This window comes from Talpa europaea (assembly GCF_964194135.1).
Source record: "Talpa europaea genome assembly, chromosome: 1".
Taxonomy (NCBI): Eukaryota; Metazoa; Chordata; class Mammalia; order Eulipotyphla; family Talpidae; genus Talpa; species Talpa europaea.
The window spans coordinates 2,492,152-2,508,476 of record NC_140073.1 but is presented as its reverse complement, the minus strand read 5'-3'; the positions used below and the strand labels follow the sequence as shown (position 1 = coordinate 2,508,476).

Sequence of the window (16,325 nt, the reverse complement as noted above, 5' to 3'; positions counted from 1 at the left end):
TGATCCTCTGCCTCCAGGGATCATGGAACTGGGTGCCCAGAAGCAGCTAGGCCTGCAAGCTGAGTAGCCTGCAGAGAGAGACTGTTAGACTCAGTCACTGCTGCCTGTAGGTTGTGTGGTGCTGCGCACGCACGCGTGTAGGAGAGCGAGATTGATTGATTGGTTTTGGTTTGGTTTGGTTTGATATCAGCCAGAAGACATTTGGCTCCTGGCTGACCACCTGACTCCTGCTGAGTTGTAATTACTATCTTTTTGGAACTTTTTAATCTCTTTTTATTAAAGAGATTGACTTTGCAGCTTTGACTTTTGGATCAGTTGACAGTTAATATCGTGGCCCAATGGGGGTCCTTTTGGGGGACCTGCAAACGTTTTAAATCCTTTCTCATTTGCCCCAGTGTATCTTGAGGAATAGGTGGACATGAACCACACAGTCACCTACTTTCCAGGCTTCGTTATCTTTGAGGTGCTCACGTGTTCCTCTGGACTAGGTTTCTTCTTACCCCAGGCAATCTTTTCTAGGCAGAATACCTCTGCGTGGACTCTCCCCCTGGCTGGCCAGCCCCTCAGGAATGACTCCTCAACCTTTGAGGCCTACCTCTGTAAAGCCCCACCTCTTGCGCTGAGATTCAGGTTCTTCCATCCATCTTTTGCTGTCACGGACTTTATCTCCATATTACTCTGCATGAGTCCTGCGGGGAGAGTTCCCTCTGACCTGTCGTTCACCCCTTGGCACCTCGTCTCCACTGGCTTCGTCCTTTCGTCTTGGTGTTTGGGTTCGCGTCTCCACGGTGTGGCATGCTCTGCCTCTGCCATCCAGCCTTTCCCTGTTGTTCTGCGGTGGTCAGGGCTTTGCAAGGCTTTACATTATTTTGGGGTAGTTTTTCCTCTTTAAGTAGATTTCGGTCAGTGTATGAGCAAGGTTTAAAGTTTCTATTTGACGTCTTCAGTAGTTTGCCTGTAAATAGGTATCATTGTTTGCCTTAAATTTAAGAGGCATTTCTCAGAATAACATTTTTAAGATGTTCCCCCTGTCTATCACACAGTCTTTTTTGGTTTATGATCCTTTGCTGATAGAAACTCTTTTTTGATTTGGCAGATTATAGGCCAATTCCTTCGCTTCAACTATATTCTTCCTTTTTCTTTCTCTGTTGCCCTCTGCGCATCAGCTGTCCTGTCCCCCACTAAAATGGCCAAATTCTTCTCTGACATTACCTGCCATCTCCAGGGCTCCGAGAACCAGTGCCAGGCTTCAAAGGTGGAGGCACTTTCAGCTAGGAGTCATCAAACTCCTGTTGGAAAGGACCACGTAGTGAGTAGTTAGGCTTTGCAGACCAAGAAGCAAAAAAGAGGATTTTATGAAGGCATTTTTGTAATAAGAGAAAACATATTCACCAACTTTTTCTTTTGCTAAAGTTCAAATCTAAAAATAATTGTATTCCGTTTTCGAATTATTTTTCTGAGGGGATAACATTTCACCTAAATGGAATTCCAGGCTAGAGGTTCATGCGTTCAAACCCATTGCAGGTGTTCTTCTGATCCATTAGTGCTGATGGGTGTGAGATGGTACTTACTTCGGCTTTGACAGTGCCTTTTGGCTTGGAGAGGTACTGCCGCGCTGTGGTATTTGCCCACAGCGTGATTTTAGCTGGGTGTCATCCCTCACAGACTTACATTAGAGTCTTGTCTTGATTTGTGCCTTTTAGCATGTCGTTCTATCACAGGTGACTCATTTTCCGTTGAAGGTTAGGTGTGTGATAGGGCAAGCCAAGAACTAATGATGGTTAAGTCCACAGAGGAAGTCAAGGTCACTGCTGACATACTAGGTTCAAGAACGCATGGAGTTTTTAAAATCTTTTGAAGTGAAATCTGCTGGTGAAAATGGACAGAGTAATCATAAGCTTTTCTTTTCTTTTTTTTTTTAAAGATTTATTATATATACATACAAGAACCGGGGCATAGGCCAGATGTGGGGGAGGGTGAGAGGACTCACCAGAAACAGGGCGGGCAGCAGAACAGCAGACTGACTGAAGAACACTGTGGAGGGGAGCAGTGGGCGAGGCAAGAGAGGTCTGCCGCACCATGTGGGTATCTCCCCGGCTGGCCAGGATCGAACCTGCACTGCAGAGGCTGTGGACAGCTACACAGCGCTGTGCTCAACTGCCTGTGCCACCAGGGAGGCTCAGCTTTAAACATTTCACATTTTCACAAGTTTTTGTAAATTTGCCCAATTAAATTTCCTTGCTCTTCAGATATTTTGCCACTGTCAGTTGTAACCCACGGGAGCAGATCTCGCTGCGTGACACAGTGACCTTGTCTCCTCAGCTTCTGAGATTCTGGTGCCCGTAGGTGATGCATGAAGGCTGATGACAGAGATGGATTCTTCATCGGCCCTCCAACTCCTCACACAGATAGCCGGGCTCTGTCCTTGTTTGTGAGCGCATCAGCAGCCACGTGGGCAGGCTCCCCGTGGCTAACAAATGAACTTTGCTTGAAATGTCTTTTTACTGGTTTTATAGAGAATGTCCCATTGGGAGACACTCATTTGAAATGTTCTCATTGCTCAGACTGTTGCTTTCTAAGCCAGGGACAGGCGATGCCTGCGTAGCCTGGTTGTGTTGGCATACTGTGTCCTTTCAGCACGGGCAGGTGAGAGGGCACGGGCACGGTGCCATCTCATTTCGCAGCAAGAGAAGCCGTGTCCCACTGCGCCTTAAAAGCACAACATTTCAAACTAGGGTTTTTTTTCTTCTTGTTTTGACATGTTGGGCACACACTGGTGATGATAAAATGAAATGTCACAGTACAGCATGTGGCTCTCAGAACTGTTGCGTTAGAACGTGTCGCTGCTGTGTGGGGTGCCAGGCGAGCTGCGGCAACACAAGTAAGTGCCACGCGTCCCACAGGGGCCTTGCAGCGGCTCGGCTGCCCAGAGCCAGCACGGAAGGAAGCCAGTGTGTCTACGCCTGCGCCTTCCCGGGCGGCCGTCTGAGCGCCGTGGCGTTTTCCCAGGTTCTGGAATGTTGGTCTTTTCATCGCCCCTCTACCCTCCCAAGAGTTAAAAGTGTCAAGACCATTCTTTGCTTGGGGCTGTGTGAAAATGGGCGGCAGGCGGGGTTTGGCTGTCTCGGTGCTGTGTCCCTGAGTGTCCCAGGTCTGCGCTGGGGTCACACACGGGTGGTGGAAGTGGGGTGGAAAAGGAAGCACCTCAGTGTTTGAAGAAGTGTGTCGTGGTTTTGTTGATGATGTTTTGGGTTTGTTTCTCTGCTTGTCTTTATCCAGGGAATAGCACGGGTGTGGTCTCGTGTAGTGTGCTCCCGCCGCGCCAGCCCGTCTCTCACGGTGTCCTGGGTTTGGCTGGAACTTGCATTTATAGTGCCCGTCTGCATGCCAGGGTTATGCTAAGTGATACTGTGTTTTCTTTCTTTTCAGAATTTTTAATTTTAGCATATATTGGCGCACAGTTGGGTGCAAAGTGTTACAGAGCTAACCCGTATCACAAGATTTATAATAAATCTCAGCCATTGACTCCATCTTTCCCGCCCTGCCCCTCCTCGCCCCTGAACCCCAGGGCTGCTCCCTTCATCTCTTCACTGTGCCCTTCCCTACATGATGTGCCCTCTGGTGGCCACTTCTAACTGACTGCTAACAGCTACAGCGAGAGTTTAGTTCCCACAGCCTCCCTTTGCCTGCCCTTCTCCCCGCAGAGTTAAAGCACAACTTTGGTTATAGATTCCCTAAATCTCTGTCACTTAATTTACAGAATTCTTCTCCCCATGATCACACGCATCTGTGAGTAACACATCTCCCAGGACTCAACTCCTGAGCCCTCCGCCTCGAGCCTCGCTCCACCCCTCTTCTGCCCTCCTCACCGCAGGTGCCCACTCTCCCTCCTAACCGCTGCGCCACCGGGGAGGTGGGGCATCATCTTTGCTTCTGGACATGCTCTTTCTCCCCCTCGGCTTCTAACCATGCTTCGATGAAACCCACTCTCCAGTAGCTTCCTGAGAAAGTGTAGATAAACCTACAGGCCTGAGAAATGTTTTGAACACGTTCCTTCCTAGAATTCCTGTTGAGGAAGCCGATGTCATTCTGATTCCAGTCCTTTTATGTGTGTGTGTGTTTTTTCTCACTTGAGCAGTTGAGCCACCCTCTGTAGCCAGATACCGTGGACGTCCAGGCCCTGCCACGGAAGGTCTGTGTGAGCGGTGGCTCACGGGTGGCGTGTGTGGGCCCTAGAGTCACCATCACACTTTGAGATGCTTGATTTTGGTGAGGGTGGGTGGTTGTGGCTTAGGTAATGTTCTAAAACTTCTGTTATGTAGATGTTGATCTTTCCAAAATTGACTTTCCATTTTTTGTCTTTTATAAATTTGTTGGCATTCTCCTTGCCTATGTTCTTTGTCTTTTATTGTTGTTTTACTAGGGTTTTCAGAGGAATGGAGAATTAGGTAGGATTTAACCACTAAGCATTTGGATGATCGTATAATTCTTTTTTTCTTATGGCGGTGCCATGTCAGTCCAAATGTAGTTGTTTCTGTGCGGGGACCCCCCCCCCCTTTTTAATCAGACAGACCTTTAGAGATTTATACAACCACGTGGTCATCTCTTAGAGTTTTTTCTTTCTTTTTTTAAGGTTGAAAGGATTTTTTCCTCCAAGATTTTATTTTTTGGGGTATAGGCCAGAATTGGGGAGTGAGAGGACTCAACCAGAGACAGAGTGGGGAGCAGAACAGGTGGAGCTACTGAAATCCACTGCTGAGGGGAGCAGCGGGGAGACAGGAGAGGTCTGCTGCACCGTGTTGGTCAGCTCTCTGACTGGGGGTCGAACTCAGGCCAGTGCCGTGGTAGCGCTGAGCCTTAACCACTAGCTCACCAGGGAGGCCCTAGCAGAGTCTTTCTCTACCATGGAAACACCTCTGGCCTCGCAGAAGAGCTCCCAGAGCACCTCCTGTCTCGGGCTGTGCACATGTTCATGGCCCTCAATATTTGACAAGTTTCTGCTGCTTTTGCACACACACAAGTTAAGTGTCTCACTAAGGAGCTCGCATTTATCCTTGGTGCCACAGGTGATAGTATAAAATAGCTTTAAGATAATCAGAGCCAGTTATTTTATTCTTCAAGTCACCACCCTGGTCTCTTTGGGTGCCGTGTGGTTGACAGTCTCTTCATCCTCCGCAGGACAGAATATGCTGTTTCCTGGCATGAGGTGACCTGGCCAGGGCAGACTGCGGTCGGGTTAGTGTTCCCACGGTCCTAGTCTTGAGTCTTCTAAGACTGCATTCTTAGATGGCTCGCTTGATAGTCATATCATAACGTAACTATTTTGAGCTTATAGCTAAAACCCCTCAACTGGTTTCTCTCTTTAAGTTTCCTTCCGCCTGGTGTGTGTACCTACTTGCCCCCGACCCAGAGTGTTTTTCAGTGTGTGTGTGTGTGTTTTTTTCAAATAGCAAAGACATTTAGATATTTAGCTCGTTAAGTAAACTTCATTTTGTTTCATCTTGCCAGACAGTGCTGGGAAGCTGATTCACAACTGTTTCTGTGCATTTTGACAAGCCTCTGGCCTCACGGTGACTCAGCTCTGATAGAAGCACTGACCACAAGAGCTCCTGTCACCACTGAGCTCTTCAGGCTGAGCTGCCCAGCCAGTTTGTCTGTCAGGTGATTCCTTGCCCTGTGCATGGACACAGTTCCATGGCTGGCGTGTCCCGGGAGCCCTCGGATTCAAGTTGGCAGTGGCTGTTGCCTGCTGCCAGCTTGGGCATGTAAGCTGGCTGGCCTGAGGCTGCATCTGTACTCTGGATGGCTGCTGTGTGACCACTTGCTCAGCAGGTGTTGTAACAGGGTGGTCCCCAGGAAAGGGGGAGGTTCCCTGCCCCACCCAAGGGAGGGTGGAGCTGAGCAGGAAGAGGAGAAGCTGCAGAAGAGACTGAGGAAGGAAGCAGGATGGAGCCAGAAGGAGACCTGGAGGAGGCTCATGGAGCCTAGAGACACGTGAAGAAACTGTGCTTGTCTTTTGGTCGTGGACTGGGTGACACAGATGTGGGTGAGACCCGTGGGGAGGTGACCATGGCAGCTTTTATCTTGATGTTGATTTTGCTCTTTTCCTTCCGGGCTTGTCCGGTTGTTTGTGACCCTTTTCTGTGGGTCCCCACTGGAAGATGCTTTAGACTTGTGGCAGGCTTTGGGGCCTTGCTCTGCGCCATTCCCATATGGATGGACTTTGACCCACGAGGGGACGGGTCACTTTGGGTGCTTCATTTAGAAACTAAACTCTTTGCCTTACCTGTATAGTTTCCTAGTTTTATTAAAGTCCCTTCCCCTTAAAGTCTCCTATGTTTTGTGTTGATGCGGCGGATGGCAGAACCCATTTAGAATAGGCAGGTTTGGGGGGCTTGGGCTACCCCTCTTCCTGTCCTATAACAGTGTGTCCACACAGGTCCGGTGGCAGTGAGCTGTGACGGGAAGGGGGTGGGCTTGGGGGCTGTCAGGCCCGGGCTCGGGTCTCTGTCTTGCGTGTAAGCGCTGGGCTCTACTAGGTCATTTGGCCTCGCAGACTCTGTTTTTCCATCTGCGAAAGGAAAACAAAATCTGGGAAGCTTGTTGTGAGGCAGGAATAATGTATCTGAAAGCATTAAGGCCAGAGCCTGGCATTGCGCGGGCACCTAATATAAATAGGTAGTTGCTGTTAATCGTGTGTCCACCTTGACTAGAAAGCTGCGTCATCGGGATGGGTGACTGCTGCACCTCCCCCTGCAGTGACCTTTAGGGCTAACCGGCCCTAGGTCCGGCTGGGCAACCAGCGCGCAGGGGAAGAACAGCAAAACTACCTGCTGCACCTCCCCCTGCAGTGATCTTTAGGAATGGCTTTCGCCACGGTCCCTAGGGGCTGGGCAACCAGCGCGCGGTGGGGGGGGGGGGGACGACAGCCTGAAGCAGAGGAAGTGCAGCGGAAGTTCCCTGAAAAGGCAGAAGCTTATCAAAAGATAACGACCACCGGGCCTCCCCGGTGGCGCAGCGGTTGAGCACTGGGTTGTGAAGCTGCCCGCAGCCTCTGCAGCGCTGGTTCGATCCCCAGCTTATCTAAAGACAACGACCACCAAGAACCACTACAAGAATGCTAAAAATCTTATCCTGTCTTTCTAGAACTACAAACTTTAATCCCTTATTGTCTTTCTAAACTTCCTTCTTTCTTCTATAATGGTCATTGTTTGTTATGTAGATCACCTCCCTGATGGTGATAGGCTGAGCCCATGAGCAAGCTGATTTCTTTGATATTCATTCTTGTGCTTTTGGAAAACATATATATACTGGTCACAAACTCAAAGAAAATTACACTCAGATTTTCACTCTTTTTTTTTTTTTTTTATAGAGGCATGCTTTATTTATTTTTGTTTTGCTGGTTTGTTTGTTTTGTTTATACATGCACTGGGTACAGTCAGAAGTGGGGGAGGGAGGGTGAGAGAATTCACCAGAGCCAGAGCGGGGAGCAGAGCAGGCTGAAGGACCGAAGTACACTGCTGAGGGGAGCAGCGGGCGGCAGGAGAGGTCTGCGCGCCATGTGGGACCCTCCTCCGGTGGCCGGGGAGCAGCCGGGGATCGAACCGGCGCCGCAGAGGCCGCGGGCAGCTTCGCAACCCAGCAATCAACCGCTGCGCCACCGGGGAGGCCCCAGATTTTCACTCTTGAAGTGTGTCTGTCATTTCTTTTGCCGACGCCCTGACCACCCTGCACGCTTCTCTCAACCCTGAGGTGGCCTCATCGTCTACTGCTGTGCTGGTCCGCGGCAGGTGACCACACGGGGAAGAGCTAGGAGAGAGAGAAGATGCTTTTCACAGGGAACTGTTAGGGGGAAAAGGATGTCCCAAAGCAAATTACATATAGGCTTTGTGGACTCCACCCCCACCCCAGGTCAAAGCCAAAGACACTGGGAACTCCACATCCCATCACCACCAAAGGGAAGGTGGCTGGGACCTGAGGGTGGGGTTAAGCAGCCAGGTGGATACAAAAGGCAGACACGTGGGCTTTGGGGGCTCTCCATTTTGGCTCTGCCAGCTCACAGCGGTCCGGCCAGCTCTGAGGGTGACTTTGGGTTTCCAGGTCGGCGGATCGGGTAGGACGGCATTAAAGACTTTATTTCCCTATTTTCCCCCTGAGTTGTACATTTTCCTTATTTCCTTTTCCCTTGTAAATAAACCTTTTATGAACCTTTTGTGTGTGCCTGTAGTGGAGTATTCGTAAGTCCCTTTAAAGCGCACGGGTGAGGACCCACAGCCAGGAACCCGTTTAATATCGGGGTTGCTCTATAACAGAACCACTAGGTTCTCGTCTTCTCCCCTGGACTCTCTTCTTTGGCAGGCTCCTGGCAGTCCACACCCTTTCTCTGCCCTTCCTCGAGCTTGAGGCTGTGTGGGGTGCAGCGTTCACAGGGGCGCTCCCGGAGGTCAGCTCGGGCGGGGCCTCTGGGCAGAGGCCTGCTCACATGACTCAATGGCATCAAATTAAAGTTTCCCGGGCAGGGGGTTTGAGAAGATTTTCATGACCGTTCGCCAGTTTTGGCCACTGTTACAGAATTGGTTATAACCACAAATGAGGTTGCAGAGCACCTCGTTTTTTAGTCAGAAGCTTGTTCTTTTTGGCCCGATTCGGAAAGGTGTTCTCTTCGGGCAGCTCGTCCGCAGCAGATACGAGGATAAGAAGTGGCCGCTGTCATTTGCTTCAACCCGAGTGACTTACGGAGCGCAGTGGACTTGCTGTCCTTAGTGAGAACTTGGTGAGCTGAATTTCCGGGTCCCCCCGCCCCCCGCGGTGGTGGTAGAGACGTTCCTTTCTGGCTGTGCTGTTTTCGTACCATTGCCGGCTTGCTGGGGCTGCGCTGCCTCCCTCCTTTTCAGAGCCGCAGGCGCCATGCTGTGCTGGACGGCGGGCACATCCGCCAGCCTCGCGGGGTTTCTCCGCCTCCAGTGACGGCGCGTCGTGCGGACATTCGACACAGATGTGTGGACTCTGGGTTCTGTCTGGTTTCAGAGTCAGAATCCTGATTCCGGGGCAGAAACCTCTCTATTGCTCATGAGAATTTTCTGACTTTTATCGGGGCCTCGCACTCCGCGTGCACGTGCAGACCCAGACTGCACCCAGCCGGCCCTCCTTGCCTTCAGAGCTTTGCGCTCTAACAAGACTCCTGCCGGGACTTGATCCCTCCTGTGTCAGCCTCATTACTTGTCTTTTTCCTTCCTAGCCCCTCAGCCCCACTCAAAATCGCTTGAACGGTAATTTTTTTTAATTGTGGAAATGATGCTCAGAAATGCATAAATTCATAATGAGAATTTGAAGAGGAACACAAAATAATGCTTTAATGTAGAACGGGTGACAGAAGGGAGGGTGGTGTGTCCTTGACTGACAGTTGGCTTTCTAAGAGGAGAGTGGGGTGGGCGACACGCCTGCCCCTTGTGCCCTGCCCTTTGCGCGCCCAGGGTGGGTTTGGAGCCAGCATGCGAGTAGGCCTTTGCGTTCTTAGGCCTGTTGTCTCCCGGGCAGCTCCGTATCCGGAAGGCACGCCGTGAGTGTGTATCACCTGACACCACCATGTAGGTAGGAATGAAGAAAACAAAAATTTGTCTTTGACGATTATGTTTGAGATTGGGGGTGGGGGGAGCTGCACTTTTGTGTGAAATGTCTTAGGGAGGACACCTTGGTTTGCAAAGCAGAGACCTTTGAAGGTCCCTGTCATCGTCCACAAGTTCTCCGGGCTCTGGACAAGTTGCTCTCCTGGAGACTCCTCCCTCTTCAGACCCTCACACCATGCCTGGCCCTCTGCCTTCCTGTCCCTTGGCTCTACCCAAACAGGCCGGGCCTCTTGCTTCTCCTGTGCCGCTTGGCTGAAAATGCCACTTCCTCTGAGTGCTTCCACTTCTGGTCACAATTGTTTCTTTTGTGATGTGGATAAGATCCTTTGTTTAATCTTGACTCTAGATGTTATAAGCGTGCTTTCTCAGAACCCGCCCGTCCTGTGCTTCTGCCCACCAGGCCCTTTGAGACCCCGGGAGCCCTCTCCTTATTCCCAGTGCCTGCGCGAGAGCGCCTCTCTGCATCAGCATCTTCTCTCTGCACACCTTTCCTGAGGCGGCTGGGTCTTCCCTGGTCAGTGCCTGCCGTGTCACTAATGGCTGGAGCGCAGGGCTTCTGCCGCTGCCTGCTAAGCCAAGCCACTCTTAGCGCGCGCCTCACATGGAAGGCGCCTCGGAGCCAAGCGCCCTTCCTGCGCCTCCTTCCTGAGGTCCAGGCTTGGCGTTTTGGCTTTTTGTTCTCTGTATTTTTTCTGTTCTCAGTTTTGTTGCTGTTTCAAGCAGATCAGCACCTTTTATCAGATTATTCTGGATTTCTTCGGTACAGTGCCTATTAATGCTTTCAGGTTGTGCATTGATTAATATAGCACATGGAAATGAATTTAGCTCTTTTATTTACTATTTGGAAAGAAAAATTGAAATATCGAAGATGTTACATGTTAAAACTGGCCAAGATTTAGGGGTACTTGATTGCTTTTGATGTGCCCTTTGGAAGGAGAAGTTGCGAAGCCAATCTGACCGGCAGCTCTTGCGTTGCCCCTTCGTCTGCAGAACGTGTTGTCACTCGTAGACACTTCACATTTGCTGTTGCTCGGCTAGCCTTTGGGTGGGGAGGCCGCTCTAGGAAACTAACATCTCTGCTCAGAACGGGCTTGCGCTGCTGCTCAGACTTTCTAGTCCTGGTGATCTTTCCCCTTAGCACTCAGTGAAAAGTGCCGCGGAGGCCAGCTGTTTCTCCGTGCTTCTGCCAACTCTTGGAAAATCAGAACCTTCACCTAGGTGATAACTGTGCTGTAAGGGAGGAAGAGTTTTTGTGAACTTAGAACACGGAGAGGTGACCTCTTGAGAGTGACTCTGCATTCTCCTATTTATAGATTCTCTCCTCTGCCCCTTTCTTGGTAGCGTGCCACCTCTGGGGTGCCCAGTAAGCAGCCAGTAGCCTGCCCCAAGCCCACAGCCCTCCATTTGGTCTTGTCCAGCTCTGCCAACAACGGTCCTTGCACGCCAGCTTGAAACCCTGGGAGGGCCCTGATACTCTAGGTTTCTGGGCTTCTGGAAAGGGGCTTGAGGCAGTAGCAAGCCCTTTCCCGGCCTGCTTGTTCAGTGCGCCCTGGCCCCAGGCTGCCAGGAGGCTCGGCCAGAAGTTTGGTGCAGATGTGTCTGCTGCTCCTGGGATAAACAAGATGTTTTGAATCTAAGGCCATGAAAATCTTAGTATTCTGCAGGATGAGAATCAGGCATCATTGTTTCCCAAGGTGTTTGAGTCACCTGTGCATTTTTCTTCCTCATCGTGTTTTTTTGAGTTCACTTATGAAATGCAAGAAATTCCTCGAGAGGTACAGCTGTTTTAAAATCTGCCTAGGGGTTGGGGCCTCCCCGGTGGCGCAGCAGTTGAGCGCTGGGTTGCGAAACTGCCCGCGGCCTCTGCGGCGCCGGTTCGATCCCCGGCTGCTCCCCGGCCACCGGAGGAGGATGGTCCCACATGGCGCGCAGACCTCTCCTGCCGCCTGCTGCTCCCCTCAGCAGTGTCCTTCGGTCCTTCTGCCTGCTCTGCTCCCCGCTCTGGCTCTGGTGAATTCTCTCACCCTCCCGCGCTTCTGACTGTACCCAGTGCTTGTATAAACAAAACAAACAAACAAAACAAGCAAACAAATAATAAAACATGCCTCTTAAAAAAAAAAAGATTGTTAAAAATCTGCCTAGGGGCCTCCCTGGTGGCGCAGGCGGTTGAGCGCAGTGCTGTGAAGCTGTCTGCAGCCTCTGCAGTGCCGGTTCGATCCCCGCCAGCCTCGGAGATGCCCACAGAGTGGGGCAGACCTCTCTTGTCTCGCCCAGTGGTCCCCTCAGCAGTGTGTTTCGGCCCATCCTCCTGTTCTGCTCCCCGCTCTGTCTCTGGTGAATCCTCTTACTCACCCTCCCCCCTCAACCCCGCACCTCTGGCCTGTACGCCAGCTCTTATATGCATGCATAAATAAATCTTTAAAAAAAAAAGAATTAAGTTCCAGCTTCATGGTTTATTAAGAACGGCACAAGTTTTGCCATTTTATGAATTTCTGCTGTGAAAGTGCTAGTTTGGGGTGGTGGTTTATTCAAATCTGTGGTATTCCGAAGACTACTAAGTACTTAGGTCTTAGTACTTGTCATTTGTTGCTGCAGTATGTGAGAATGTGTTCTTCACCCTCAAGAAGGGGTTTCCTTCCTTTTCCAGCATTAATTTCTTAACTAAGTTTGGATGGGTTAATTTTGCAGGTTAATAGTATCTCAAGTTACAGCTTTCAGCATTTTCAAGTCAAATTTTTTGGGTTCTCAATAAAAATATTTTCTGAGAAGGAGACGATCTTGCCAGTTTTACTTATTTAGGAAGTATCTTTCGGGTTCATTATGACACTTTACTTATGTGAGCGAAGTTGGCAATTCAGACTGTAAACCTAAACTGACATTTGGAAAATTAACATGTGACCTTGAAATTTTATTTGAAATACTCTCTGCATTTTGTTTAGACCAGCATGTTTTGGAAGTTTGATCTTCACTCATCATCCCACATAGACACACTTCTAGAGAGAGAAGATGTAACACTGAAGGAGTTAATGGATGAGGAAGATGTTTTACAGGAATGTAAAGCTCAGAACCGCAAACTTATAGAGTTTCTGTTAAAAGCAGAATGTCTGGAAGATTTAGTCTCGTTCATTATAGAAGAACCACCTCAAGACATGGATGAGAAGATCAGATACAAGTAAGAAAATTCAATCTTCTCTTTTGGGTGGGCCTAACTGCGCGCGTGCCGGGCGGTCTCCTGGGGCTTCTGCGGACCGGGCCATCGGCCGCACACGCAGGCCAGCGTGCTCATAGTCGCCTTCAGAGCCTGATCCTGTGAAGTCTCAGGTTTTAAAAACCGGTGTTGTTAATTTCAGTCAGAAGGTTTTGTGGAAGGGCAAACGAGTTCCTGAAAGCAGTGAGACCATCCAAGTGTTTTCTCTGCTTTGCAAATAGGAAGAGATGATGTGACTACTCCAGTCATGTCTCGTTTCTGAGCCAGAGTTGTATCATGGAGAGCATTGCTGAGATGAGAAGCTCTGACCTTTAGCTTAAAGAAAAAGAAGCTGTGGGTTTTGGTGAAGCCGGCACAGCCAACTTGACGACTTTACTTTATGCGGGCAACTTGGAGAGCCCAGTGGGTGTGTCCCTCATGCTGTTTTGCTGCTTCTGCTGTTAGAGCTGCTAGCGCTTGGTATGGAGCCCCCTGCAGGCCCTTTGTGAACACTCCGTATGTGGTTGAAGCATTTGGGGTTTCACCTAATTACTTTTCCTTCCCAACTCTTGAAATATTTGAACCTTCTTTCGCCAGCCCCGAAAATAGAGGAAATTCAGGAACAAAAAGCCATTTTTTAAAATTAAATAAACTTAATGGGAAGAATTATCCTTTAATAGATTCTCCTTTGCCCTTTCTGTCCCCTAGTCTGTCCTGCTTTTCAGACGCCTTTTTATTTCTTCATGGGAGAATGTTGGTGCTGGGGAAATAATGCTTATTAATGCTTTCAAGTTGATGTTGACTTGAAGCTTCAAGGAAGTCGTGCTCTTCGCCAGCCTGTTAGGTTGACAACTAGCGTTCGATGCCAGCCTCTGCTCATAGGTCAGTGCCTTAAGAAAAGAGGGAAGGAAGGTTGAAAGCAGAAATAGTGTGCTCCTCTCCCCTGGAAGAGACACGTTTCCCCCCTGGGATTCCTGTCGCTGTGGAGGCCCCATGGGCGCATGTCCTGGCTGGAGCGGTGTGGGGAGGGCCCCGGTCAGCCCTCCTGGGAGCATCCTTCCCTCCCTTGTCACCAGCACTGAGAACGCCTCCCATCCGCTGCTGTGCTCTCACTCCTCATGCACTGCATGAAGCCTGTGCCTCTAGGCAGGGAAGAGCAGGCTTGCCTTTTGGAAAGAGCTTGTTTTGCTAAAAAGTAGTTGTGGACCTGCCTTACCAGTGTTTTTTGTGTTTCCGTCGCCTGGACACAGAGCCGCGGTGACACTAGGGCAGGGCACCATGGTCCTTGCTACCCTGTGGCTGCCACAGAGCTGTGGGCACAGGGTGACCCCCAGCTGGAGTAGCGTAGGGTGGCTTTCCCATGGGATCTGAATGCTCTTCAGCCTTAGGGCTGGTTAGTCGTCCTTTGGGGAAATGCCGGCTAATGTCTTCCAGTTTCTGGATAGTGGAGTGATATTTTGTGGACTTTATAAGTGTATATTAGCTACTCAGGTGGATTGAAACCATCACTTTTAATTCAGTGATCCTATACAGGTGTTAAAGATTTGTCAGAGTTCTCCGGTTTTAAATGATTTGGCAGAAATTTGAGTTAAAAGAACTTTAAAAATAGGTCCTTAAGTAGCAGTACAATTGCAGAAGCTAAGATGCTATTGATTGGGTCAAGGACTCACAGAGGGACTGCAGAGAGGTCGGGGCAGGCGTCCAGGAGGGCCCCGGACCCTGGAAGCTGAGGGAGGACAGGCTTCAGGCAGGAGAGGTGCGCTGCTGGGGCCAGCCGGGCACACTGGTGTTTGCACCATGGAGCTGGTGGGCCTGTCCGTGCAGGCACTCTCGAAGGTGGAGAGGAAAGCCTTTTGAGGAAGAATCAGAGATTAAGTAGAGACAGTTCTTTCAAGTAGTTTCCTGGAAAGGGAGCAGTGGGAGAACATGGGAGTAGCTGTGGAGGCAGGAGAGATGGAGTGTTTGCTTTTTTTCCCTGGATGAAAGAAGTAAAGGTAGGTCTCCAAGCTGGCGGAAGAGAATGATTCAGTGCAGAGGGAAGGGGGAGCGTCAGCAGCCGTCGCCAGCTGTGCCTGAGTAGGTGGCAGGGGGGTGTGATTAGGAGGCCAGTGGGAACAAGGACAGCACCCATGTAGGGGAGGAAGCAGGGCCGAGGCCGGTGGTGAGTGCTGGGTTCTCTGCTGATTGCCCATGTGGTCTCGGGGCAAGGGCAGCGAGGTCAGTGTGTGCTGGGGCGAAGGAGAGGTCTTGCCAAGGGGCAGAGTGAGGGGGTGTCTTTGGGGGCTTTAGAAGCTAGTTAATGTTAGACAGGAGGGAGAACAGCCCCAGACTGACTGGGATGAGAATGTCAGGCTAGTGCCTGCTTCTCTGCCTAGGTCATGCTTCCAGGTCGCCTGTGGAAATTGGTGAGATGTTCACGAAACACTTAAAAGGTACCCTCGCCCTGTTCTGGACCGTCTTGGTCATTTGCTTTGCATCCGGGCTTGGGGTTTGCTGCCCTTTACCTGTCCTTTATTCTTCGCGGGCTCTCAAGGCAGTGGAGACCACACCCCTCAGTCCCCAGAGCAGCAACCCCCGGGGACCAGCGGCAGTCCTCCCCCTCGGTGCGTCACAGGGATTGCCCTTCCCCGCGGGGTCAGGACTCTGGTCTTAGTATTGTGAACTTGGAAACTGAGGTCCAGAGAGGTGACGTCGCTTGCCCAAGGCCATGCAGCTCACCAGTGGAAGAGGCAGGTTTTGAACCTCGATGGTGTGCCCACAGAAGCCGCCCCTGAACCGCTGCGCAACCGTGTTCCCGGGATAACAGTGACGTCACATCATGGCATCTTTGTGCCACCTGTTCCATAAAGTGCGGAGGACTGGCATTTGATTGGGCCCCCAGGAGACAGGGCCACGCCAGGGTGCCCTGCATGCCACATACCTGCCAGTTCCCCTGAAGCCTCTCTCAGTTTTCTTCCTCCCCAGAGTCCATTTTGGAGCTTTGCACACTTCGCAGTCTTTGACCTCACCCTCTTGGGGCTGTGGGCTTCTGGTCAGTTGCCAGCTGCCAGGTAGTCACTCACTGTGTTGGGTGCCTCCGGGGGGTGGGGGAGGCTGCCGCTGCTCTCGCCCACAATGCTCCCTGCTCTTGCCAGATGACCACTTCTGCTCCCTTGCCTCCTGTCCTGGTCAGTGTTGAGCTTGTCACTGTGGGCTGGTTGCTTCCGGACAGGGCTGCTGTGCTGGAGGAATAAAGAGCAGAGCCGTGAGCTGCGGGTGGGGAGTCTGCCTCGTGGGGAACAAACAAGAAGTAGTTAGTGGTGAAAGAAGTGAGCAGGCCTGAAAAAAAAAAGAGAAGGGAATGGAGGCATCACACTCCCAGACTTCAAACTATACTACAAAGCCATAATCATCAAAACTGCATGGTATTGGGACAAGAACAGACACACAGACCAATGGAATCGAATAGAAAATCCAGAAATAAACCCACAGATTTATGGTCAACTAATCTTTGACAAAGTGCCGCGGACCAG

At 50.7% G+C, this 16,325-nt stretch overlaps 1 protein-coding gene across 2 annotated transcripts in view; it reads left to right on the top strand.

The window, feature by feature from the left end:
• Positions 1-16,325, top strand: part of PPP6R3 (protein phosphatase 6 regulatory subunit 3) — a gene marked incomplete at its 3' end in the record, with an annotated part of 119,210 nt that overhangs the window by 41,566 nt on the left and 61,319 nt on the right. For both annotated transcript variants that reach the window (XM_084243324.1, XM_084243323.1), the window contains exon 2: positions 12,566-12,798. In XM_084243324.1, coding sequence (XP_084099450.1) covers positions 12,572-12,798 — 227 coding nt within the window. In that variant the 5' untranslated portion in view covers positions 12,566-12,571. The remainder of the gene's footprint in view (positions 1-12,565; positions 12,799-16,325) is intronic.